At 41.6% G+C, this 27,865-nt stretch overlaps 1 protein-coding gene across 12 annotated transcripts in view; it reads left to right on the top strand.

Annotated features, from left to right (window-relative positions):
• Nucleotides 1-27,865, top strand: part of PTPRK (protein tyrosine phosphatase receptor type K) — a 563,838-nt gene that overhangs the window by 199,509 nt on the left and 336,464 nt on the right. For all 12 annotated transcript variants that reach the window (XM_034765702.1, XM_034765705.1, XM_034765703.1 and 9 more), the window contains exon 3: nucleotides 434-705. In XM_034765702.1, the coding sequence (XP_034621593.1) occupies nucleotides 434-705 (272 nt within the window). The remainder of the gene's footprint in view (nucleotides 1-433; nucleotides 706-27,865) is intronic.

The following is a 27,865-nucleotide window of genomic DNA, read 5'->3' on the forward strand; positions in this document are numbered from 1 at the left end:
AGTGGATTCCCCTGAGTGGCTAGCAGCCTGAATTCCTTTAAAAAGAACAGGAGTACTTGTGGCACCTTAGAGACTAACAAATTTATTAGAGCATAAGCTTTCGTGGACTACAGCCCACTTCTTCGATATATGCATCCGAAGAAGTGGGCTGTAGTCCATGAAAGCTTACGCTCTAATAAATTTGTTAGTCTCTAAGGTGCCACAAGTACTCCTGTTCTTTTTGCGGATACAGACTAACACGGCTGCTACTCTGAAACCTAAATTCCTTTGAATCTGTTGCTACTCCTGTAGTCTCAATATTTTGTTTTGAATTGTATTTTAAATATGTTTGAACATTAGTACCTGCCAACCCATGTATTTTCTTTTCCTCTTTTTTAGAGTGAGCTGTTTTGAATCCCTGCATTTATCTATCTTCAACTCTTTCTCTTTTCAGGATCATGCATGATAGTGGATTCCTCAGACCATGATCCTGGAGAAAAGGCTCGACTTCAACTTCCTACGATGAAGGAAAATGACACTCACTGCATTGATTTCAGTTACCTTTTATATAGCAAGAGTGGAGCGAACCCTGGAACCTTGAACATTTTAGTTAGGGTGAACAAGGGACCTCTTGCTAATCCCATTTGGAATGTGACAGGCTCTACTGGCAGAGACTGGCTCCGAGCTGAGCTGGCTGTCAGCACCTTCTGGCCAAATGAATATCAGGTAAGCCTACAAGACGACATCCTCTTATTGCCATGGTGTTAAATGTGCCAACGTGTGGTGGTGTGACATCCATGAGACCTGATGTATTTAAAGAGCTTTTCCGTACAATTGTAAGTGTGTGTTCTCCCATTCAGTACAACACTCCTTTTGGGGTAAGGATTTTTCACATGAAGTTTAAATTCACAAGGACTCTGTTTTGTATGATGTCCAAAACCCTACATTAAAAGCATTCTTTGAAACTTGAAAATCCAGTACTCAGAAGTTAGGAAATGTCAGAGTTAAGGTTGCCTGTGCATTCTTAACCCCCTCCCCCCTGTGCATATGCATTAAGATACAGTCTTTAATTACATGATCACAAACCATTTTTCCCCCCTATCGGAAGCCTGCCTCGTTCAATGCACAGGATGGATGGTGCTTGCTTAATGGGTAGCTGTTCAATATTTGGTTTTCTCCTTATTTTTCAGTGTGGGCCGATGCCTTTTTTAGTGTGTACTATTCAAACCCTGCTGTGAAGACAGAATTAGTAGTTTCGTCATGAGCTTTACTGTGGCTCTTATCATATACCATCTAAGCGTGTCCCAAACACTAATGAATTTATTTTCACAATACCCCTGTGAGATGAGATAGTATTACTATCCCCATTTGGGGGGGATAGTTGGGGAACTGAGGCAGAGGTTAAGATCAAAGTATCCATTCATTTTGGGTGCCCAATCTGAGACACCTAGGATCTGATTATTCAGACTTCTTTTGAAGTGCTACAAAATGCTGTGTTTGAAGGACAGCTCCCATTGACTTCAGTAGCAGCTGTGAGTGCTCAGCACTTCTGCAAATCAGGCTCTAGGGTCTTAAGGCAGTCACCCAGAAAATTAGGAACACACAGTTAATGACCACCTGTGAAAAGTTTGGTTTAAGCGATTTGATTGGCATCACCTAACAACTCTGTGGCAGAGGCAGGAATAGAATCCAGTTCTCCAGAATAGCTTTCAGTTGCAAATTTACCAGTAGTAAGGAGACGTTGTCAAAACAGTTAGGCTTAACACCACTTTGAAAATTGTTTCACCTTGTTGGTATTAAAGTAACTAGAAATGGGCTCTGTTGGATTAGTTTGAGAGAAGGCTGCCCTTCTGGTCACTTGAAGCTGTTGCTTCAGGCTACTCAGGGATATGGTGTGAAGAACAAAACTGATGTACACAAGAATACAGCCATGTGATAAGGAGGAACTGTGTTAACTAGTTACATCTGCTAAGAAGTGTCAAACAATCCATGTCAGAGCTCTGCACAATACTCTAAGGGACTGATCCAAAGTCTATTCAAGTCAATGGGAGTTTTCTGTGGATTTTAACAGGGTCTGTGTCAGACCCCAAAGAAGCTGTTCTGATTCATTGCATTAAGTGTCTATATGAAGGGTGGTGTGTTCAAAATTTTCTAAATATCAATTATAGAATTTTGTATTGCTGCCCATCACCATAGTACCTGAGTGTCTTCTATGTAAAACCTGTAGCAATAAACGAGTCCCTAGTGGATTCTGAGGAGTTTCTGGCACTTCACTCATTTCAGGGTTAAAACTGTACTAGGAATAGGATTGTTGTTGATTTTATTTTTTTAAAGATTTTTATCAACTCCTCCCACCCTTATTTTTTGATTGGGAGAGGTCTAGAGGTAGTGGTGTAGGAATTATGAGCATTGTGAGTGGAAAGACTTTTTCAAAGAGGAAGGTTTTGCAGTATTTCCTAAATATGGTCAGACTAGATTCACCTCAATTGATATTTAAACAAGATATGAGTATTCCATTATGCTTTAGCTCATCGGGTGCCAGTCACAGCCATATGTTTCTCTCTTATTGGTTTCTGTTTTTTAATACTGCTGTTTTACTTTCTCTCTTTTTTTAAAGTTTAAAGGTATTTATACCACAAAATATGTTCAAATAACACAAAATTATTAACGCCATGAAAGAAAAGTTCAGATAGTTTGAGTTATTTTGGAGGGGAGAGGGGTGTTTTGCTAAGAGCCTTGATATTATTTAAAAGCAGGAATGATTTATTGGTAGTTTTTATAGCAGTGATCAAGTTTTTGTGTACCGCAGTAGTCAGACTTGGCAATGAGATTGGTGGTTGGGGGTTTATGCAGGTACCATAGCCATTCTTCATTTATGTTATAACCTTCATATAATTTCTGGAAAATCCTGCATTCAAAAGGTCCCTCCCACTCCCAGCTCCCCAATGTAATGTTAAAATAATGTAAATTACATTGTTGTTCAATTTTCTTATTTTTAAATTAAAAATAAGAAGTAGGTCTGTAGGCCTGCCGTGACCTATACATAAGCTGCACCTGGCCTGTAAATGCTGCCTTCCTGCTGTTCCTGGTTCAGTCAGTTGCACCAGTCTAATTTTATATAATTTCTTACTAAGAATGGAAAATGTATGACTGTGTGTTTTTATGTTTTTGAATAGAATTACTTTTTTCTGTCCTGTAAATGCTTCCTTTGAGGTCTCGAGGTTAACAGCGCTCTTTCAAGAACACAGTTATTTACAGTGTTAGCTTTAACGTTGAGCTATATTACAGAGCACAGTATGAATGCCTCTTCTGTTCAGTTGCATTCTGAGTGACAATGCTGCAGTTCACTAGCTCTGTAGGTTGCCTGTCCACCTCTTGTGAGTTCAGTAAGCAGTACAGGAAGAACCTACACATGTTTAAAACAAGATTGCAGGCAAACAATTGGTTTTGAGAATTGCATTGTCATAAACTAAACCTGGCTTGGTACAGATCCCCAAGCAAGGTCACCTTTTGTTAAAGATTAAAAACTGGAAAATTTATATAATATGTGCACTTTTAATCCAAGCAAACCTGCATATCTGTTTTTTTTTAAAATTTCTTTCCATTTACTTGAAAAAGTCAAGTAGAAGTCAATAGGTAATACAGTGTATCAAAAGTGATGTGTATCAGTTGTTTAGATACCGAGACACACATATTCGCCATCTCTTAATGACACATACTGTGTTTAAAACAAACTCAAGGGATGAACTGGAGAATTCCAGGCCAGTAAACCTGGCATACCTGGTAAATTGATTGAAACGATAATTAATAGTAGAACAATAAAATACCTGGAAATCATGATAATACAGTCTGTTCAGCACAGTTTCTGCAAAAGGAAATTTTCTCTCTAATGTATTAGAATATTTTGAACATATTTAGTATTGGATAAAGAGAAACCGATTGACATAGTTGATTTAGATTTGACAAGGTCCTTCACAAAAGGCCACTAAATAAAGGAAGTAGTCATGAGGTAAGAGGCAAAATATTGTTGTGAATCAAAAATAGGCAAAGCGATGTTCTTTGTTAATGAGACCAAATCCAAAGAATGGAGCAAGTTTTATTTTATATAGTGTAAAGACTGTGTTGTAAGTGGACTGAAAAAGGAGTTTCCTTCCACTCCTTAGTATGTTATTAAAAATCTCATCACTTACTTTTAATTGTTTAGCTGTGCTCTGTTGACCATCATATGCCTGTTGCAAAACTGGCAAAGAAGAAATGCTTAAGTTCTGCAAAAGCTTTGCCAGAAATCAGTGTCCTCCATTGCATTCATATAGCAGAATGTAGCATTCTGTGGCAAACCCCAAAATTCCAAGTGCTGAACTATATTAAAGCTATAGGGCACATAAGGTGAGTGAATAGGTTGCTGATAAAAAGCAAGATAAGAAGGCTCTGCTCCTGTTCTTTTGACACTCCTGTACCACATGCAGTAAGTGGTAATTTAGAAAAGAGTAGATGTATTTTTGTAAGAAATGTTGCACTCATTCCAAAGCATAGTTGCCATTGGCTAACTGCTTGCTGGGAAATGAAAAGGAGGCTGGCTGATCTTGCTGTGTTCCTGTGAGTGCTTTCAAGCAAGAGGGTCAGTAATTCTTCCACTGTAGGTTTTATACTCTAGGAAATTCCTGAAGTTATATAATAATATGATTTATCTCTTCTGCTACTGGCAAGATATTTTCATTTTTCCTGTTTAACATGGGGATGAACTCTCTAGGAGAATTGTTTGGTTAGAGAATCCTTTGGGATTGAAGGCCCATATTTGAATTTGGTACTCATTAGTTTTTGTTTAGTTTTGTTACTGTTGTAATGGAAAAAGGCCACCCTTGACTTGTCTAAAATCTATTTTAGGGAAAGGAATGTCTGAGGTTGTATTGTTTAATTCACTCTGGAGTTTTGTGTCTTTCATTTTCCATATCGGTTACTATAAAGCAGGGGTTCTCAAACTGGGGGTCGTGAGGTTATTACATGGGAGGTCACGAGCTGTCCGCCTCCACCCCCAAACCCCGCTTTACCTCCAGCATTATAATATATATATATATATATATATATATATATATATATATATTATAATAGTGTTAAATACAAAAAAGTGTTATAATGTATGAAGGGGGACGCACTCAGAGGTTTGTTGTGTGACAGGGGTCACTAATACAAAAGTTTGAGAAACACTCCTGTAAAGCATTAATTTATTCTAGTTAAGTTGGTTGTTTCTGTCTAACTTTGTATGTGAGTCTAACAGTGTGTCTACACTGCAAAAACAAAAACACACACATGGCAGAGAGTCTCGGAATCCACATCTGCAGACTTGAGCTTGCACAACAGCACAAAACTTGCAGAATAGACATTCCCTTTTAGGCTAAAGTTTTGAAATCCGGTTGGGGGTTGGAGGATCTTGGAGCTCAAGCTCCAGCCTGAGTGGGAACATGTATATTATTTTTAATGCCATAGCACAAGCCCGAGTCTGTAGACCCGGGCTCTGAGACTCACTGCTGCAGGGGTGATGGGAGTGGGCTTTTTGTCTTGTAAGTATAGACATACCCTCGGGGCTCTATACTGATTTCCCTTGATTTCTCCGCCCTTTGGTTGATGAGAATCATCCTCTGCTCAAGAGTCTCTCCTCCTTTGTGCTTTAAGCACTTCCATTTTCTGTTTCTTCTTCTCTTGCTGACCACAATTTCTGTTTAGTATTCACTTAGTTTTGTATTGACAACAAAGGGGAAGGAACACAGGCTCAAATCAGATGTAGTCGAGTCATCAGGGCCTAATGAAGTTCACTCTAGAGTAATTAAGGAACTTGTCAAAGCAATTTCTGATCCATTAACAGTTTTCTTTAAGAACTCATTGAGGTCCCAGAGGATTGGAAAAGGGCAAATATGGTATCTGTGTTTAAAAAGGGGGAAAAGTAGGACCTTGGTGAATTATAGACAAGTCAGCCCAACTTTGATACCCAGAAAGATACTGGAACAAATTATTAAACAATCCGTTTGTAAGCACCTTGTAGGTAATAACCAAACTAGGTAAATATGGGCCAGATTAAATGACTATATAAGGCTGGTGCAGAACTGGCTGAAAAACAGTAGTCCAAGTAGTTATCAGTGATTCACTGTCACAATGGGAGGATATATCAAGTGGTACTCAGGAGTCTGTCATGGGTCTGGTACTAATCAATATTTCCATTAAAGAATTGGATGATGGAATGGAAAGTATGGTTACAAAAATTGTGCATGACACGAAGATTGGTGGGGTTGCAAGCACTTTGGAGGACAAGATAAGAATTCAAAATGACCTTGATATATTGGTGAATTGGTCTTTATTTAATTTTATCTTAGTGATTTCAGACAAGTATAAAGTCCTACACTTAAGAAGTTAAAAATCAAATAATACAAATACGAATTATGAATAATTGGATCTGATGGTTATAATAGATCACAAACTGAATGAGCTAACAACTTGCCTTATATTTAGATAAAGTAGATGCATTCAAGTAGGAAGAGCCTGATGAAATTCATCCTAAGGTACTTAAGGAACTAGCTGAAGCAATCTCTGAACCATTAGCAATTATGTTTGAGATCTCATGGAGGACTGGTGAAGCGTAGACATAGTACCTATCTTTTCAAAGGAGAACGATAGACCAGTCAACCTGTCTTTGATACCTATAAAGATACTGAAACAAACTATTAAACAATCAGTTAGTTTGTAAACACCTAGAGGATAACAGGTTCATTAGGAATAGCTAGCATGGATTTGTTAAGAACAAATCTTGCCAAACAAGCCTAATTTTCTTGTTTGACTGGGGAGGCAGTAGACATGATATATCTTGATTTTGGTAAGGCTTTTGACATAAACCCACCTGACAGTCTCATAAGCAAACAAGGGAAGTGTGGGCTAGATTAAGTTACTATAAGGTGGATGCACAACTTGTTGAGAGAGAGGGCTGAATTCAGCAAGATGAAATTCAATAAAGACAAGTGCAAAGTACTTCACTTAGGAAGTAAAAAAAAAATGCAAAACTACAAAAGTGGGAATAATTGGCTGGGTTGTAGTACTGCTGAAAAGAATCTGGGAGATTTATAGTGGATCACAAACTGAATATGAGTCAACAATGTGATGCAGTTGCAAAAAAGGCTAATATGAGGGATGTTTTAGCAGGAGTGTTTTTGGTAAGATAAGGAAGGTAATTGACCTTCTCTACTCAACATTGGTGAGGCCTCATTGGAGTACTGTGTCCAAATCTGGGAGCCACACTTTAGGAAAGATGTGGATAATCTGGAAAGAGTCCAGAGGAAAGCAACACAACTAAGAAAAAAAAGTAGAAAATCAAACCTCTGAGAAAAGGTTAAACAAAGTGAGCATGTTGAGTCTTGAGAAAAGAGGACCGAGGGCAGACCTGATAAGTCTTCAGATGTGTTAAGGACTGTTATAAAGAGAACTGTGATTAATTGTTCTCCATGTCCACTGAAGGTAGGACAAGAAGTAATGGGCTTAATCTTCGGTAAGGTAGATGAAGGTTAGATATCTTAAATTAGAAAATCTTTCCAATTAAAATGGTAGTTAAGCTCTGGAATAGGCTTCCAAGGGAGATTGTAGAATCCCCATCACTGAAGGTTTTTAAGTACAAGTTGTACAAGACCAACACTTGTCATGGAGAGCCTAGGTTTACCTGGTCCTGCTTCAGTGCAGGAGGCTGGTCTTGATGACTTCTTGACATCCCTTCCAGCCCTACATTTCTGTGATTCTATATGATGCTGTTGTGAAAAAGGCAAATGTCATTCTAGGGTATATTAACCGGAGTGCCCTATGTATGACACAGGGAGTAATTGATCCACTCTACTTGGCAATGGTGAGGCCTCATCTGGATTACAGCATCCAGTTTTGGCAATCCACTTTAAGAAAGGGAGAGTTGGAGAAAGTCTAGATGAGAGCAACAAAGATGATAAAAGGTTTGGAAAACCTGACCTATGAGGATATGTTGAAAGAAAGGGGCATTTCTAAAAAATAGGAAGCAGTAACATACTAGCAGAAAGTGTGAGAGGTAAGAGAGAGAAATGGAATATTTTGTCCATGTCCTTGCTCTCTCTAACCACACTGGCAGTTAAGTTAAGCCACGCTGTTTCTGCCAACATGGCTTAATATAGACCACAGAGAACCATTTTCCACGCCAAGTCCCTAATATTTTGTAATTATTATTTTTCAAACCCATCTAATTACTATTTGTTGGTCTCTCTTAGCAAGTCAGGCGACCAGTGTTTAAACCTTGTTAGCTGAACCCATGTTGAAACTTTGTCTAAAACTGGCTCAGTTAAGATGGTTTGATTGTAAGTGTAGAGAGGCCTTAAAACCAGCACTTGGATATCATGGTGCAGTTAAATACCTAGATAGATTGTTGCACATGTGAAGCATATTCTTGGGAAACTTTTAGGAAGGTTTCACTGAGGAACTGAAAGTTCCAATAACGCTGACCTGAGATGGTGATCAAGTGAAGTCTAATCAGTCAGAAGAAGTGCATTAATGAACGGGAGCCAGACTTGAGACAGGCTGGCAGGATACAGATGTAGCAGTTAGAGAGATAGGTCAAAAACCCTCAGATCTTTCCCCAAGTGAGAGAGGTTCCATGTAAGAAGAACATATTCAATTAACTGAACTTTAACTATCAAAGTCAGTGAAAAACGTAGAATAAGGTATTAATCCGTCAAGAAATTCCCTGAACCAGGTACCTTTTCTTTCCCCTTGCTAGTTCATTTAAATCTAGAGGTTACAACTCAGATATAGGCAGAATTCTCTTAAACCTTTTCTACACAACCCTGCTATTCCTGCTAAGAACATACATGATGAATAATAAGCAGTGTAGACACTGTTTTCATTTAAATAAAACATACTGCATTCCATTTTGAACTCCCTTATTTGCTTGTTAATCACTTGGTCTTTTGGCTAGTTTCCAATAAGCTTTCTGCAACAAACCCATTTTTTACATCATTTTGTAGCTGATGTGCAAGGTTTCCATCCTCATGTTTCAAATTAAGAAGGTTCTGAACAGAGGTTACTTCATAAATTCACCTTTAATGAGCCTTTTCCATGAAGGATTTTATCAATTTGGGGGGATCACAAATAAAGGTAGGACAGATTTCAGTCTTTTGTAATCCTATGAATGGCTAGGGATGAATCTAGTACTGACTGAAAGAAGGTGATTGTAATAGGTGTTAACCCATTAAAGCTGATTTCTTTAGTAATTGTAGTTTAGAGATGGATATCTTTTCAAACCTTCAATAATTGGCACACCCATTAGTATTTTTCTTTCAAGTGATTCATTTCCTAGTTCTCTAATTTGTCAAAATTCAAGTGAGGATTCTGTTGTGTTTCTAAAATATAGACTCATAGTCTTTAAGGTCAAAAGGGACCATCATGATCGTCTAGTCTGACCTCCTACACATTGCAGACCACAGAATTTCACTCCTCTAATGATTAGAAACCTTCGCCTAATTTCAAGCCTAAACTTGTTGATGGCCGGTATATAGCCATTTGTTCTTGTGTCCACATTGGCGCTTAACATGAATAGCTCCTTTCCCTCTCTGGTATTTATCCCTCTGATGTATTTGTAGATTTCAATCATATCTCCCCTAAACCTACTTTTGGTTAGGCTAAGCAAGCCAAGGTCTTTGAATCTCCTCTCATAAGGTAGGTTTTCCATTCCTCAGATCATTCTAGTAGCCCTTCTCTTTAACTGTTCCAGTTTGAATTCACCTTTTTTTAAACATGGGAGACCAGAATTGCACACACTATTCCAGATGAGGTCTCACTGGTGTCTTGTATTATGGTACTAACACTTACCTATCTCTACTGGAAATACCTCCTCTGATGCATCCTAGGACTGCATTAGCCTTTTTCACAGCTGCATTGGTGATCAACCAATATACCCAGGTCTTTTTCCTCCTCTGTCCCTTCCAACTGATAAATCCCCAGCTTATAGCAAAAATTCTTGTCGTTAGTCCATAAATGCATGACCATGGACTTAGTACTATTAAATTTCATCCCATTTATATTACCCCAGTTTACAAGATCATCCAGATCTTCTTGTATGATATTCCGATCCTACTCCGTATTGGCAATATCTTCCAACTTGGTGTCATCCATAAATTTTATTAGCACACTCCACTTTTTGTGCCAAGGTCAGTAATAAAAATGTTAAATAATATTAGTCCCAAGACCGATCCCTGAGGAACTCCATTAGTAACCTCCCTCCAGCCTGACAATTCACCTTTCAGTATGCCCCGTTGTAGCCTCACCTTTAACCAGTTCCTTATCCACCTTTCAGTTCTCACATTAATCCCCATCTTCTCCAATTTAACTAATAATTTCCTATGTGGAACTGTATCAAATGCCTTCCTGAAATCCAGATAGATTAGATCAACTGCATTTCCTTTGTCTAAAAAATCCGTTCTCTTCTCAAAGGGTCTAAGAAGGGGATCATGTTGGTCTGGCATGATCTACCTTTTGTAAAATCATGTTGTATTATATATCCTTTGTTCCAAAACCTCGCGTGCAATTGAGGTCAAACTAACTAACTGGCCTATATTTTTCCAGATCACACTGTTTCCCCCTTCTTAAAAATAGGAACTATATTAGCTATTCTCCATAGACTCATAGGGTACGACCCCCCACATTTACAGATTCATTAAACATGATTGGCAATGACTTATTTCCTTCCCTCTTCAAATGTACACTATGAAAATGCTTGTCCTTCTTTTTTTTCTTTACTGTTGAAGCTTTCATCAGATAAAAGCATATTTTCTCATCTTCTTACCTAAGGCAGTACTATAACAATGATGAAACTTATGCAGTTTTGGAAACGTACTCAAATATGAATGCTTGCTTTCTTTTTAATATTGCCTAGCAGTGTCGCACTCTGGATACAACTTAGTAATCAAAATAATCATCTATTCTTCCATACAATTTATAGCAAGAGCTGCTCACAGGCTTCTCACAGAAAGTCATAAATAAACTTTCTTTGGCTCCTTTTCAAAGCCCAATACTAATGCCTTGTGATAAATGTTAACATAGATTAAATGTTTTTTTCTAATCTGAAGATTTTTATACTCCTGCAATACATACACACTTGCAGTTAATGGTGCTTATCCTATTTATCATGAAATGTTTACAAATTTGGGGAAGTATTAATTTTTTCTAAATTGAGCAGAGATTAATTTCTAAAAGAGTAGTTACTTCTAATAATAATATAATGCCTTGCTTTTATATAGCACTTTTCAGCACTTTACAAAGGAGGTCAGTATCATTATCCCCATTTGGCAGATGAGGAAACTGTGGCACAGAAAGGCAAAGTGACTTGCCCAAGCAGGCCAGTGGCAAAGCCAGGATTAGAACCCAAGTCTCCTGAGTCCTAGTTCGGTGCTCTGTCCAGCAGGCCTCACTTCATATAGTTTTGACTATGATGAAATTGTATTTCTCATGTAAAAAAATCCAATCTTTGTACTCTTGTTTGGTGGGTGTGCTAAGGCCTTCTGACTTTTCTTCATGGGGTTGTGACCCATGAATCCTTTGTGCCAACTGGTGAGGGATTTTCAAGAATATCTTGCTTTTGGTATGTAGATTTTGGTTAACCAAAGTGTGTCATGTGAAGTCTTAAATAAAAGCCAGGGTCACACTGGTTGTTAATATTCTTGTGAAATGTATGTACTGATACTATGTAAGGAATTATGTATGTACATTGAAAATACATTCTTAGATTATTTGAAGAAGCAGGCTTCCTGTCGGACAAAAGATGTTCATTCGCCTGTTTCTCTGTTGGCATGTAGACGAAGCATTGTAAGATAATGGAGGCACATTTACATACAAAATCAACAGAATGATATGAAGTCAACAAAGGAGACACAACAGGGGACGATAACTTTGTCTTGAGAGAAACTTCAAAGGGTTGCTGGTCTACCTTTGGGGAACAGAGAAGACACCCCTATCATCCTGCACCCAGGAAGTAAATAGACAGTATGATTACATTCATGAAAATGGGAGATCAACCAGTGCTGCAAAGGACGTTTGTGATGCAATAAACTTCTTCAGACAGGTGGTTAGCCAGATAAGTTTAGTCTCCAGAAAGCATGTTATGAGTTTTTTATGTAACCTTTTACTTCCATTATCCATACTATCTCTTGAATCTTTGGCTTATAGTGAAAACAAGAAGTTTATTATCCATCTTAATGCAGTGGTATTAAGTAAGGAGTTGATCCTCAGCTGAATCATACAAGCTGGTGTATACACTGTTCCATTGGGGACAGCAGACCTGACAGTTGTTCTGTGAGTGTACAGTGGAGAAGGGACTGGACATTACAGGGGAACACTTCAGAGGGACTCAGGGACTGGGGTTGCAAAGTAAGGGCTAGCGTTGCCCAGAGAGCTTGGGTGACTAACTGGCTCAATGAGTCAGGGAGTTGACACCCAGTTGAGCACCAGGAAGTCTCCCTCTCACTGGAAGCAGGGAGGTAACAAGGTGATTCACAGTCTTGGGTACCCCAAGAACCGTCACAGGGGTATTCTCAATCAGGTGGTCTACCCTCTCTCTTTTTCAAATTCCAGTAACTCTAGTGACATGGTAAAGTAGGCAAAGTATGCCAAAGTTAACACATCTAGTGCCCATATGTAGGAAAGGGTTCACAATTCTAATGTAGTACACAATATATCCAGTTCGTTTTACAATCCATCTCTCATATACTGTGAGGCTGTTTGTGCAATTTTTGTTTTCTCCCAAACTTGAGTTTTCTATCATGCTTATTATCTAGAAGTCTCACTGTTTCTCTCCTGCTTCCTCTGTTGAAAAGTGAGTTATTGCTAAGGAAAAAGAAAATGCAGAATCTCATTCATTGCTCTTTGAAGCTATAAAGAAAAAGCAGGGACTACAATAAACCTTCCATTTTATGTAGTGTCTTCCATGTAAAAGATGCCTGAAAACATTAGAGCTGCATATCATTACAGAGATGACATCAGCTGGGGAGAGAAAAAGCTAGGAAGAAGAGAAGTTTTCAGGTGAGATATGAGATGACAATGGTCAAACGTGAGAAATTTAGGAAACTGCTTTGCATAGGGGCTGCAGAGGAGAAGACTCCTGCGCTAGCATTGTATGGAATGACCGAGAGATGACCAGTGCTAGATATATGGCAAGGGGAAAGGAGCAGGAAGAGAGGCTGAGTTGAAGAGCGATAGAGGGTTTTACACATTTTTTTATTTTTTGGTGATTTTTTGAACTGGTTTCTGAAATGAAAATGCCCAAAGTCTCACTTACACCATCAAATCTAATAGTGCTAAGAACCCTGGATGAACAACTGGAAGTAGAAAAGTAATTCATTATTATTTCTTGCAATAGCATGGGAGGGACAAATGCAATGATTCATATACATAAAGTAAACTCTTACACAGAATAAAATTTCAGTACATGGCATTCTTTGTCACTTGCAGATGCAAGAAATTCACAGTCAGATCATAACCCTCTTGCACTGATAAGTAGTTACTTGCACAAGTGTTCCTACAGACTTCTATAGCACTACTCCTGAGAATAGTTGTTCATCAGTGTAAATAAGGAGGTTACAAGCTAGTCCTCAGAAAATTTGGATTTGCATGCTTTCATTTTAACTGCGACTATTACAGGACACTGCATGGTGAGTCAAGAAATCTCATCAATTTTTATTTCATTACGAAGGGTACATCTATACTTACCTCCGGGTCCGGCGGTAAGCAATCGATCTTCTGGGATCGATCCCAGAAGTGCTCATCGTCGACGCCGGTACTCCTGCTTTGCGAGAGGAGTATGTGGAGTCGACGGGGGAGCCTGCCTGCCGCGTGTGGACCCGCAGTAAGTTCGAACTAAGATACTTCGACTTCAGCTACGTTATTCACGTAGCTGAAGTTGCATAGCTTAGTTTGAAGTTGGGGGCTAGTGTGGACCAGCCCTAAGGCACTGAGTTCCTGTGGGCATAAATTTGATTTCAAGCTTCGTGTTTAAAAAAAAATAAAAATCTTTTTTAAAACTACAATGCATATGGGAACACTGCTTATGAGAGTCATTGCCTATGCTCGCTTATGTCTTTTACAAATGAAAACATTAAAAATCATTTTAAAACAAAAGAAAAACATACCCACAGGGGGACTCTCTTCTCTTGCAAGTTAAATAAAAATGACATACCATAAATACCAGAGAGAGTATGAAGACTAACTTTGTAAATTAATTCATTTGTAGAAGTATCAAATGATAAAGCTGGTCTCAATTACTAGTCCAGATTTTGTGATCATCTGCTGTAGGATATTTCCACATGTCTGTTTTGAGTAATAGATATTTCATTTTGTATTTGATACTTACTTTTCCTGGTTCTTTTTTAGAATTTAAGTGTCCAAAAGGGAAGGAGACTTTTTTTTTACACACTAAATGCAGTCAAGAGTAGACTGTAACATTTCCATCCAGCAGTTATGATATTTGTGATAGTGCTCCAGCGGCTCTTGATGCAATACTGAAAACAAAAATGCAGATAACTACCATTTTAAAACAATTTATTGTGAAGTCATATTGACTACTGCCTTTGGTGGCTGATAAGATTATGCTTAGTTTCTTAGCACTTATTACTTTTCTGTGTGATTTGAATTTCAGTGTGACCCACTCATCCATTCCATTACAAAGACTGACTTTTCTGCATTTTAGGCTGTATGCAGTGATTTGAACAAAATTTTGGTTCTGGGTGGGGGAGGGAGAGACTAACAAAAAGTGACATGTAGTAGTTAGCCTGAAGTATTCTTTGTGGGGAGCTGAAGTATCAGTTCTGGGAACGCAGTGGAAAAGTGAAAGGATGTAATTATGTTAAATGATTATAAGAGCCCTATTAGTTTTGCAACTAAGAGGCTGAAGCAATGATGAAACAAAAACTAGATGCCTGCCATACTTGTGGTTAGTATCTTTTTTAAAATTCTTTTTGATAAGATGGTTACAGAATCAAGGTATGCTGCAATAAATAAGGCAAGTTGAAATACTGACAACAGAGATTGGTCACTAAGAATTATGTCCCCCACTGGCAGACCTTCCTGAGGATTTACAGTTAAACTAGATGTATGATGAGTTTGAAGATAAGACTAGTTTGAAACAAGTTGTGGCTTGATAATGGTGTGTTTTGTTTCCATAATATAAATAACTATTTTACTTTGCCACTTAAATTCCTTTAGGAAAATGTCACTATATTAGCATTTCTTCTGTGATGGTTTTAAATTACTTTAGCCTATTAGAAATACAAAATCATTTGTATTTTACATTAAACGGGGAAAGTATAATAATTCAATGTCAAATAACATTCTTGATTATAAACGAGAGTTGAAAAGAAAATATTGCTCAGCAGCTAAAAGCAGCAGACCTTGTGTAAATCGGTGGCCAGAAATGAAGGTGTGGCTTAAGTTGATGTCACCCTCACAAGCAGAGAAGGCCTTCCACTCCACTGAATGCTGAAAACTCCACTCCAAAAGTGAGATGAGGAAAGCAAATGACCTTAGTTTCTTTGCCTGTAAAAATAGCAGATCCTCAACGAGAAAGCGCATATGGACATGAGTTTCCTGTCCTTCCAGGCCCATCACTGGAGAGGTAGAACAGGCCAGCCTGTGGATTGCTAAGTCAGTGCAGGACTTGGGGTGCCAAGCAACAATTTGCATTGTTTGTTCCTTACACCATAAAGGAAATAACTTTTGGGCTTTTTAAAGCCAGAGTGGCTACCACCTAAGAGACAAATCTTCCTAAACCTTAGTGAATTGGATAGTTAAAGTCAGCGGTTCTCAACCCGTGGCTCGCGGGCCGCATGTGGCTCAGTTAGCACACAGCTACAGCCCAGTTCAACTGTGTGCTAAAGGCTAGCCCGGGTAGCGGAGTCTGAGTTCACGGCTGCCCCACCACCCAGCACAGTGGGGTCAAGGCTCCGGCCCAGCCCTGCAGTGTCGGCGGTCCGGGGTCTGGGGTTGCCACTCAGCCCCCTGAACTCCAGGGTCCGGGGCTGCCGCCCAGCCCCACAAGTTCCAGGGCTGCTGCCCAGCATATGCAGCCCACAATGACAAAAAAGGTACGAACCCCTGGTTTAAGTCTTCTTCCTTTCCTTTCACTCGAAATCCCTTTGAAGTCTTATGCTCTCTTGTTCTCCACAGGGTTCTGAATATCATCAGTGAGTCTGACCAGAGTCTACTAAATTATGGGCACGATCCATGGTCCATGAAATCAGTGAAAAGATTCTTATTAGAATAATAGAACCATAGAAAGGACTGCAAGGATCATCTAGTCTAGCCCCCTGCCAAGATGCAGGATTTGTTGGGTCTAAACCATCCAAGACAGATGGCTATCCAGCCTTCTTTTGTAAATCTCCAGCGACGGAGCTTCCACTATCTCCCTAGGCATTCTGTTCCATTGTCCTACTATTGATTTCACTGGATTTTGAATGGGGTCCTCTGAGCAATAGCAAAGGCAGTGGCACTAGCTCTCGATAGACTCAGGAAAACTTACTTTAGGGGCTAGAAACTTCATTTTTTTGGGTTAAAAGGTTAAGTTCTGCCAAAGTTTATGGCTTTAGCCCCAACACTCGCCCGAGAAAGTTTTTTCTAATGATCACTAGTAAGTAGATTTTTCAGGTCTTCAGGAGTACAAATAGTATAGGACTCCTACAGAAGGATCAGTCAGCCAATCAAGTAATAAACACTTCCAGTATTGTCAATCATACACATTAAAAAGTAATAAATTGGGCACCTCAGAACTATGAAACTGACTTTAAAATATGAATTAAAAAATTGGGCTTTTTTTATTTATCGTGTAGTTTTTGAGTCTTAAGGGTTCAGTTTTCAGGCTTTTATCTGCAACTTGTGGGATTTAGAAACCTACTTGTTATTTTATATGAAAGCTGCGAGTCTCATGTAATCACTTGACTACAGGCGCTGGAGATTTAAGAGAAATACCGAATATCACAAGACTCTCAATAAAATCATGAGTTGGCAATGCTGCACAACTTTTTCTTAACCAGTTTCTCACCAGCTAGAAACAGTGAAATTAGTGCAAGAAGTTGTGTCATAGAAGTCTTTCATGTATGGTTGGGGTAGATAGGTAGAGAACAGTAAACTCATGATACATGGTTCTTTGGGATATAATAGCCAAAAGAGCTTAAATATATTCTGCTGGGGGATTACCAGACTTTTTTTTTTTTTTTTAAATAGAAGGATGCTCTTCGAGTCATTAACAAAAACTTTCACTTTTAAAAACTTTTAAAATTGCACCCCATTCAGCCACCAAACTTGTGTGCCTAGAATTGATAGTAACAGAGAAATTTGGCAGAAGGATCATGGACTTCTCGATGGTAAAATGCTTTGTTCAGCACTTTTGCTTCTGAGGACTGTGTGCTTCCAGCTGCCTGAAGAATGTTTTAGAAGGATGTCTTACTTTTTAAAAACTTTTTCATGCAATTATATTTGTCTGTTGTTTTGTCCTTCCTTTTCTACCTTTCTCAGCCAGGGAAAGAGAAATCCTCTTGGGAAATCTCTTTTCAAATAGCAGCAGATTAGACAGTGTTTTTTAAAGTGTTTTCTCTTTTTCTGAGGTAAACTGTGAATAAGCCTGGGGCTGAAGATGAAGACCAAAAGCTTTTCTCCCTCCAAATGGGGATCTAACAGGAATCCTCGGTTGACTAGTGTGATTGCCCCCTTTTAGGAAAATAAGTGCTTCAAATACTCTAAATCTCTCCCCATTCCCTCTTTCCCCATGCACACTCTCCTTCCATCATTTTAGATTTGGGTGAGGGTGACTTTGTCAAACCAACAAGATTGTTACTCAGTGGAAGAAATAACTCAAATTTCCAAAAAAGTGCATTAATATTATTGTACCCCAAAAACCTTTCAAATAGTCAAGGTTCCAGAATAAAAAAATAACAATAATGATTAAAAAACCCCATAAAACTATAGAAAGTAATAGCATAACTTAAATTTTTCCCATTGGCAGTATTTATCATATTATAAAGAGATTTTAGGGAGAAGATTTCTCCCCCCCCCCCCTTTTTTTTTTTTTTTTTTTTTTGAAGTGTGGAGGGAATTTATATGGCTGTTTAAAAAAAAAAATCTTACAGCCATGTTAAAATAACTTTTAAATATTGTACTGATTTATTTTTTATCGAGATGATCAAAAGGGTGTGAAATTAGAAGTATACTAGGCAATAAATGTTGTATAGTGACTGTAGGGAGGTAGTGAGCTCAAGTGAACTGAGCTTGAGGCTCAAACCCTCTTGACTGGAATCTTTCTAGACTCATTATTTGGTAGGCCACTGCCTTCTGTGCCAGTTGTGAAGCTAACTCACTAGGGCTTTAGCTGAATTATTTTTCATGCAGCACTTTGGAGATGTAAAGCATCATTATAAAAGTCTGAAGGGAGTATCAGAAGTATTGGGAGCATAAGCTTTCGTGGGTAAGAACCTCACTTCTTCTTGCATCTGAAGAAGTGAGGTTCTTACTCACAAAAGCTTATGCTCCCAATACTTCTGTTAGTCTCAAAGATGCCACAGGACCCTCTATTGCTTTTTACAGATTCAGACTAACACGGCTACCCCTCTGATACTTGAAGGGAGTATGTTGCTTTCCAAATATTATTTAGTAATCCTCCATGATCTCTGCTGGCTGCCTAGGAGAAACCCTCAGTAATACTTAGTCCTGCCTGGCAAGTCCTCTTCTCCCTCATGGTCATGTAGGATCTGAGGGTTCTGGTGTCTTCCTTTATTACATGTGACCTTTTTGCAAATCCCTACTTCTTGGTTTCTGTCTCAGCTGTGGCTCCACTGCAGAAAGCATCTTGTGGCCGCTCATTGTGTCCTCAGTGATGGATTAGAGCAGGAAATGTTAGATGCGACACTTGACTGGTTGTACATGAATCCAGGTATAGTGAATGGAAACCCAAGTAGCACATTTTCCTTGCTTTGCCCAGTGACAACTATCAATGCTTTTCAACTGTTAGGCTGAGCCAGGAGACATTTCCTATTCCTAGGGGAGGATTCAAATTCTGTCACTGCAGAATAGTGAAATTCATGGGGCTGTGACATATTCTCCTGTTACTGTACTGACTACAGTGCAGCTATTGTCTTCTTTACTAGAAGGAAATCAGTGTCCTGCCAGAATGTAGTTAGCCTTGGAAAAGTTTTTAACAGAGGTTTCTATACTGAGGTGATCAACTTTCATTATCTTAGTCAAAATTATGGGGAAGTGTAGAGTGCATTGTGCTGACAGTTCATGAGTTTATCTAAAAAATCTGAGCTTTTTGAATAGTTGTATTGTCCCTTGAAGGGAAACAAAGAACTTTTGCAAGTTATTCTTTTGAATTGAGCCAAAATTAAATTTTGATTGTGCTTCACAGACCTGCATTTGAAGGCTTGAAATTTCAATCCTGCAGGTTCTTAGCTGTTCAACTACATGAGAAATTAGGTTAATGCCCTGAGCTAGTAGAGGGTCACTTCTGTTTAAGGAATAAATAATTTACAAGCCAGGAAAACAGATCCGTTCATTCCAAATGATTTGCAGCAAACATATTAAATGACTTCTCAATGCTGCTAACCTGTTCTGGGCAATCCCTATTTGTAAGACATTGGGGCCTGCTAAATTCTTCTTGCATTATCCAAGAGAGGGACAGTCAGATTTGATTATAACTTTTCAGACAGCTTGAGAGCACTTCTAAGCTTATACAGCTAAAAAGTGAGGAAAAGGAAGTGCTGATGGTGTATCATACCCTCTTGGTGGCTAGGGTTACCAGATAGCAACTGTGAAAAAACAGGACGGAGTGGAGGGTAATAGGCGCCTATATAAGAAAAAGTCCCAAAAAACGGGACTGTCCCTTTAAAAACAGGACATCTGGTCACCCTACTGGTGGCTAGCTTTCAGCAACTCAGATGCTCAGATCTGGGGTTCCAATTTGTGATCTGTTGGCTGTTGATGGTCTGCAGAGAGATGCCTGGACATATGGTGTTGGCTCTCCTCTTTGTGCTCCTTGAGGATGAACTACTGTAACATCCTTCTTTCTCTTCTTCCCTCTTCACTCAGCTTGACTGTTAGTCACAAGAACCTGAAAATTGATGTTAAAAAAAATACAGCAATTGGGAAGTGATTAGTTACTTTCTAATTGCTTTTCACATGTGGAGTGGAGTGAGGATAATTTAAATACAGAAAAAAAAATATTTAAAATGGGTTATTCCCCATGTGCAGAAACTTTCCTCTAAAAGATTTTAGTGGGACTTTTATGTCCTTAAATTTGAGTTAAATCTACAGCAGTAGAGGAATTTGGCAAAGAAAAAGAATCTCTCAATTGGCTCTCTTTTCTATTCATCTTTCTTAAAGTGCACAAAGATAAAATGCTGCTTTTGAACATTTAGTCTTTTCTTCTTTTCTCTGATATTTTTTCCCTTGGCTTGGTGGATTTGAGGCATAGTTACTTGGCCATATTTTTTATAAGTGAATAGACTGCTTATGGATACTATTGTTTCCCTCTTTTAATCTTGCAGATATAGCTAATCTAGCATTCTCAGTCATCAAGGAAATGATGAGGAAATAATTGCAGTCTATACAAGCCTTCCTTGATTTGGGAGCTGTTTTACTTGTTAGCTCGCTCAAATCCTGTACTGTGTTGTCCCTTTTTGTGTTGCTTGTTCTGCATGTTCTTGAGAAATTGTGCTAAAAGTCTCTCCACTTGTTAGTCAGAGGCATTGTGTGATTCTGAACTTGGATTTCCTTTAACTAGCTCTCCCTCTTACAGAGATGCAAGTTATTTAGGGTACAAGCAGTATCTGGGTGGGACACCATGGAAACAGGGAATGAGTGAAGTTAGGCTGGCAGCAACTCAGCCATATGGAACAGAGGAATGGACCAATCTGAAGGAGAGAGAGAATAAACCCCCATATTGCAGCCTTTGCACACTGGCTGTTGCATGCAATTTTGGGAACTTGACAGACTTCCTGATTTGGGACAGGATACTCTGCAGCACTTGGGATCACCACCTTCAAGAGCAGATGCTCTGGGAAGATGATCTCACATGAGACAGGTGTTTAGACGAGGATCATGCAGTGGAAGAGAGAGGATGAAAGCCCTTGGAGGCACAACACAATCCCTGAAGTACATGTGAGGTTACCACCTGGCCAATATTTGACCGGCATGGCTGTTTTTTTATGGATTTACTAGTTGCCAGAAAAATAATGTAATCTGCTGTTGTTGTTGGTTTTTTTTTATGTGGGTCTAGAGATTTGCATTATCATCACAATCCACTGGTATGTCTAATGTTAGAAGTGCTTGTGTCCAGCTAAAGATGCTGGACACAAGAAAAAGTGTCCCACTTCCGCAGTTCAAGTGATAACAGATCAAAACTGGTGAAAATACAGCAGCAGTCTGACTGCCAACACGTGTGTGAGAGAGGGTTTATCCAGTGATGAGCTGCCAGAATGTTAATAACCGGCTCCCTACCAGGTTTTCGGCAGCACTTTGGCAGCGGGTCCTTCAGTGCCGCTGAAGACCCAGAGCGAGTGAACGACCCGCCGCCGAAGAGCCACCACCACCGACCCGATAGGGAACTGGTTATTAAGCGCCACCCGGTGAGTACAAGCTCCTAACTGATCCCCCCCAGGGCCCCATCCCGTACCCAACTCGCCCCTCTCCCTGTCCCTTGACAGCTCCAACCCCATCCACCAGCACCCCGACAGACCCCCGGAACTCCTATGTCTACCCAACCCTCCCCTCCCCTCCCCACCCCATTCCCTGTCCCCTGACTGCCCCTCCCAGAACTCCGCTTCCTCCAACTGCTCCCTTCCCCTTATCCAACTCCTCCTCTCAGCCCCGGCCCGGCCCCCTTACCATGATGCTCAGGGCAGCGTGTATGGATGTTGCGCAGCTGCTGGAGCTCGCAGCCCCACTCTTACCACCTCTCAAAGCGGCAGGAGCTGCAGAGCTACCCAGGAGTTGTCCAGAGTGCTGGCGCCAGGCTCTGTGAGAGGAGAGAAGGCGGGGGGCTGGGGAGCCTCCCCAGCCAGGAGCTCAGGCAGGCTGGACAGGACGGTTCCACGGACGGTTCCACGGGCCGGAGTTTGCCCATCCCTTTAACAACGAGTTCTAAACTGGCTTCTAAATTTAACAACCGGTTCGCGCGAACCGGCTCCAGCTCACCACTGGGTTTATCACGCGAGAGTGAGGAGATGTGCGATGTTCTCATTCTTATCGACATGTGTTATCTCTCTAGATACTATAAGTGACTGTTGAGGGGAGGACATTGTGGATTTGCCTTGTGGTTGAAGGTTGAGATTGCAGTGGGCTTGCCTTGTGGAGTGGGTTGGGTGCAATTTTTTTTGCATTTCAAAGATGATAACCCAAAGTACATTCCATGAGACAACAGCAAAGGTGAGCAGGTAGCCAATGTTTCATAACCATAGGGTGATTCATTTACTATGGAAGACAGCAAGAGGTAGTAAAGGAGTGATGCCCTGCACCAGGACAGCATTGCAAGGCATGTGTCAAGTTGAACTATTATAGCAGAGTGTGCAAGAGCAGAGGAAGGTCCCGGAAAGATTGTCAGACTTGTTCAAGAGGGGGTTGGCACATCACAGCAATAATGACATCATGACTCTCTCCTTGAGTCTGAGAGCATATTAGGTTCAGGCTGTCAGGACAAGAAAGGAACAAGAGACAGTACCAACTTCCCTGCATGCAACAATAGTAATAGTGAAATGACATGCAATTTCAGCTGGATATCAGGGCCTCCTGCAGTGTGAATCCTTGGGGTGAATTAGACTCGAACAGACTCATTTACAGAAGTCAGGAGCACCCTAATAGTGTACAATGAGAGCATAACGCAGCCTGTAGGAAAATGTGATTTCATAGTAACTAAACTGGGGGACGGAGGGGAAGACAGCTGTTGTCAGTAGCTACCGGTGTGGTGCTCTGATATTGTTTGATAACAGTCGACTGCGTGTGTGTTCCCTCTGTGTGCTGCCCCGGCTCTGCGCAGATCGCTGATACAGCAAACCCCGAGAGAACCCCCAAAGACCACAGACTCTGGTAAGGTACGAAGGAACCCGAGCCAGGTTTATTGTCAAACGAAGCACCGTAATAGTTTCCTGTAGACTCTACAAGACATACTACGAATTTGTGCCCCCGGCATTGGACCGGCTCAGTCAGTGGCGGGACTTTCCACTGCCCCCTAGGCCAGACAAAGATGCACACTCCGGGACCTACTTTTACACAGTTACAGGACAGAGTACTCATCCCTACTGACGTATTGAGGTACAGTTCCTTGGCTCATTAGGGTGCTGTCTCCCCCTTTGATCATGTTGTTTCAGACAAACAGATCTATCCATCATGCTGTCCTTTTGACCCTGTCTTTAAGATGCACCTGCCTGTTCCTTGTTATGTCTATGGAGTGTCCTTGTATTGGGCTGTCCAGGTGCCATCTTGGCACAAGTTCCTCTTATTAGCACTTATATGTGAATGCACCTGCTTCTAACAACCTTCTTCTCACCCACTTCTGTGAGTGAGGCCTGCCTCTGGCTCACAGTCCAGCTTTTGCTTAGCAATGCCTGGAAGTACTTTGGTTCAGGCTTCAGACTTCAGACTGGGCCTCTGACACAAGAGTTTGTTTCAGGGCCTCATCTTACTACAACAGCACCAACTGAAGTTTGTGATGATGGATGGTAAGCACCACAGACCCCCCTGGAGGAATGTAACCGTACAAGTCATGGATCTGATCGGGATGCAATGTCAGAATTTTAATAGCATGGGGAGTCCCATGGACAGTGGAGACCATTTTAAAAATTCATGGGGATGTTTTCAAAGGCGAATGGTTCCTTGAAGGCTGGAAGTGTGCTTACCATGAAGGAAAATTCCAATGCCCTATGTAATTCAGTACACAAGTATCAGAGGGGTAGCCGTGTTAGTCTGGATCTGTAAAAAGCAACAGAGAGTCCTGTGGCACCTTAAAGACTAACAGATGTATTGGAGCATAAGCTTTCGTGGGTGAATGCCCACTTCATCAGATGCATGTAATTGAAATTTCCAGAGGAAGGTATAAATATGCAGGCAAGAATCAGTCTGGAGATAACGATGTTAGTTCAATCAGGGAGGGTGAGGCCCTCTTCTAGCAGTTGAGGTGTGAACACCAAGGGAGGAGAAACTGCTTTTGTAGTTGGCTAGCCATTCACAGTCTTTGTTTAATCCTGATCTGATGGTGTCAAATTTGCAAATGAACTGAAGCTCAGCAGTTTCTCTTTGAAGTCTGGTCCTGCACATCCACCAATGTTATATACGCCATCGTGTGCCAGCAATGCCCCTCTGCTATGTACATCAGCCAAACTGAACAGTCCCTACGTAAAAGGATAAATGGACACAAGTCAGATATTAGGAACGGCAATATACAAAAACCTGTAGGAGAACACTTAAACCTCCCTGGCCACACAATAGCAGATGTAAAGGTAGGCATCTTACAGCAAAAAAACTTCAGGACCAGACTTCAAAGAGCAACTGTTGTCCAGAAGTCTCTGTCCAGAAGTACTACCAGCCAGGAAAGCCACTAGAGAATCCGGCATGATGCATCCGAGAGAGACTTGAGGGTAGCCCTTTTGTAGGAGTAGCCAGTTGCTTATGCCACAGAGCCCTGTCAGAGTCTGGAGAAGAGTATGCCCAAATAGAAAAAGAGCTTCTGGCTGTTGTTTTCGGAGTGGAGTGATTCCATCACTACGTCTATGGCCGCAGAGGTGGAGGAACAGAAAGACAGGCCTCAGGCAGGATTTTATTGTGAGCCCCTTTCCTCAATGTTACTGTTTAACATGAAGAGGTGTTGTAGCTGTGTCAGTCCCAGGGTATTAGAGAGACAAGGTGGGTAAGGGAATATCTTTTATTCTCACACGCCTTGTGTCTCACTTATTTATACACATCAAAACATGCCGATTCAACTGTTCTGTCACACCTAACAGTCTCTCCAAAATCCATCTCCCTCTCTGTGCCCCCACATTCAGCCCTGTTCATCCACCACTCCACACCAGGAGTCCTGGGAGGGAGTTGCCATTGCAACCTGGAGTGCATGGACCAGGCACACCTGCCCCAGCAGCAGTGAAAGAACAGGCTTCCCTTGCCTCACACTGCAGCTGCTTGTCAGGCCGGGCTGCTGGGGGCTCGTTTAGGCACTACAAGCCCCTGGATGCAGTTGCCAGTGGCAGGGACCAGCCTCTTTGCAGCTGGCTTCTTGTATCCTGGGACAGGACCATGAAAATCCTCTCCACCCTACCTAAATGGCGTTCCTGACCCCTGTCTTCCCACTCTCTGCTGGCTTGAAGCTTTTTCTCCCCACCATTGAGAGCATGTATGTACCCAGCATCAGCAAGTTGGGAAGGAGGATCAGGATACAGACTCCATTAACATGCTGCACTGTCTCCCAGTTTCAACAACGAAGCTGGTGGAAGTCAAAGAGGCTATGGAAAAGGACATTTAATTATGGGCTAGTCAAGAGAGCAGAAGACAAAAGCCACGTACTAGTAGGAGCAGAACCATATTTTTAAATTAAAGATGAGCGCTCTGTGTGTGTCATATGGAATCATATTTTGAGTACAGAACTGCTGTCCCTGCCTCACTTTGTATGGGTGTCTTGCAAAAAATATATGCCTCACGCTTGGGCATTGGCAGCTGTCTTAGATGGGTTCAAAAGTGTGTTTGCTGGCGGGGAATGAATACACAACTCTGCTCCTTGATAAAGGATGTGAAACCTGCTGGTCATGTGATAACTACAAGGCAAAAGAGACTCTTTACCATATGAACTGTCCACCGCAGGGGTGGCCAACCTGAGCCTGAGAAGGAGCCAGAATTTGTCAATGTACATTGCCAAAGAGCCACAGTAATATGTCAGCAGCACCCCCATCAGCTCCACCCTCCCACTCCCAGCCCCTCCCGATCAGCTGTTTCGTGGTGGCTCTGGGGGGAGGGGAAGGAAGCGGGGTCATGGCAGGCTCAGGGAAGGGGGAAAGTGGGGGCAGGGCTGGTGGCAGAGCCAGGGGTTGAGCAGTGAGCACTCCCCAGCATATTGGAAAGTTGGTGCCTGTAGCTCCAGCCCCGGAGTCGGTGCCTATACAAGGAGCCGCATATTAACTTCTGAAGAGCTACATGTGGCTCTGGAGCCACAGGTTGGCCACCCCTGGTCCACCCAATCCTGGGAATAGATAAGAGTGGACTTATTGATCTTCAGTGAATAGCAGTACTTGATTATAGTGGACAACTATTCAAACTTTTGGGAGTTAAGTGCCCTGCCTGATACAACAAGCAAGTCAGTGATTGGCAAACTGAAGGCCCACATTGTGAGCAGGGCCGGCTCTGGCTTTTTGGCCGCCCCAAGCAATAAATAAATAAATAAAACGGGGCGGCCAGAATGGCAAAGCAAAAACAAACAAACAAACAAAAACCCTGCGGAGCGTGGGTGCAGGGGGACCGGCTGGGGGGATGGGAGGGAGTGAGCAGGCGGGAGAGAGAGAAAAGGGGGCGGCCAGGGCTACAGCAGGGGCGCTGCCACGTGGCCCCTCCCGCTGTGCTGCTGCCTGCCGCGAGGGCTCCGCTCCGGTTGGCAGGGAGGGAAGGAAGAGGACTGCCCTGCAGGGCGCTCTGGTTCTCCGCGCCGCCGCTCCCTACAGGGCGGCCGGAGCGGAACAAAAAAAAAAGCGGCCGTGCCACCGTAGGATTGGGCAGAATGCCGCCTCGAACAATCTGCCGCCCCAAGCACCAGCTTGCTCAGCTGGTGCCTGGAGCTGGCCCTGATTGTGAGATGCAGCATTCCGGACATTGTACTCACCAACAATGGACCCCAATTTGCATCAGAAGAATTAAAGGAATTTGCACACACATGAGTGTTTGACCATCTCACCTACTCTCCAGCACACCCACAGGGACTGGTAAGGTGGAAACAGCTATGAAAACAGTTAAGAGAGGGCTGTTTCTTCTGGTTCAGACCCCTTGTTAGCATTTTTGGAACACAGCGCAGATGCTGATGGGATGAAGGATCAAAACCCTGTTGCCAGTGAGGGGTGGAGACCAGTTGCAGCCAGAAGGATGGAGATATTGTCAAGAGAACATAGCTCACAGTTAAAGAAAGCAGGCACTAGACTGTCAGCCAAGGACTTACTGGCCCTCAAGACAAGCTTTTCTGTGAGGATGTGATTCATCAGGAGTTGGTGAAAGGAAGGAGGGGGAATGGTTAATTTCTCCTTGTTTTAGATCCAAGGGGTTTGGATCTGTATTCACCAGAAAATTGGTGAAGGTCTCTCAAGGCTTCCCAGGGAAGGGAATTAGCTTTGAGATGGTGGCAGCGAACCAACAGAGCAGTGTTTCTCAACCTATTTACCATTGTGGGCTGCATATACAGCTCTCCATTTGTTATGTGGGCCACATCCATATAATATGTATACTACCAGTATGGCCCAGAGGATGTCACATGGGCTGCAGCTGTGTGCCGACCGGGCCGCAAGCAGTCTGTAGGCCACAGGTTAAGAGGCACTGCATTAGAGGGACACCAGAGGGACTGGACAGAAGGAGACAGTAGGGGTTCAGTTGCAGCCAGGTCATACGAGGGATAAGAGGGACAAGTGTTCAGCGGGAGTAGGAGGCACAAGCTAGCTGGCACGACATCCAGAGGGATCCTATGAAGGTCATCATGGCATGGAAAAGCACGGAACTATCTGGAGGCCAACCCCACAGGAAGGGAGGAGACACCACATTGACAGAGTTTGCTAGACTCGGAGTCAGTTGACAGGTTTGGTTGCCTGTTGAGCATCTCAAAGACTATGTAACCAGCTGAGTGTGTGGT

The sequence above is a fragment of the Trachemys scripta genome, chromosome 3 (assembly GCF_013100865.1).
Source record: "Trachemys scripta elegans isolate TJP31775 chromosome 3, CAS_Tse_1.0, whole genome shotgun sequence".
Classification (NCBI taxonomy): domain Eukaryota; kingdom Metazoa; phylum Chordata; order Testudines; family Emydidae; genus Trachemys; species Trachemys scripta.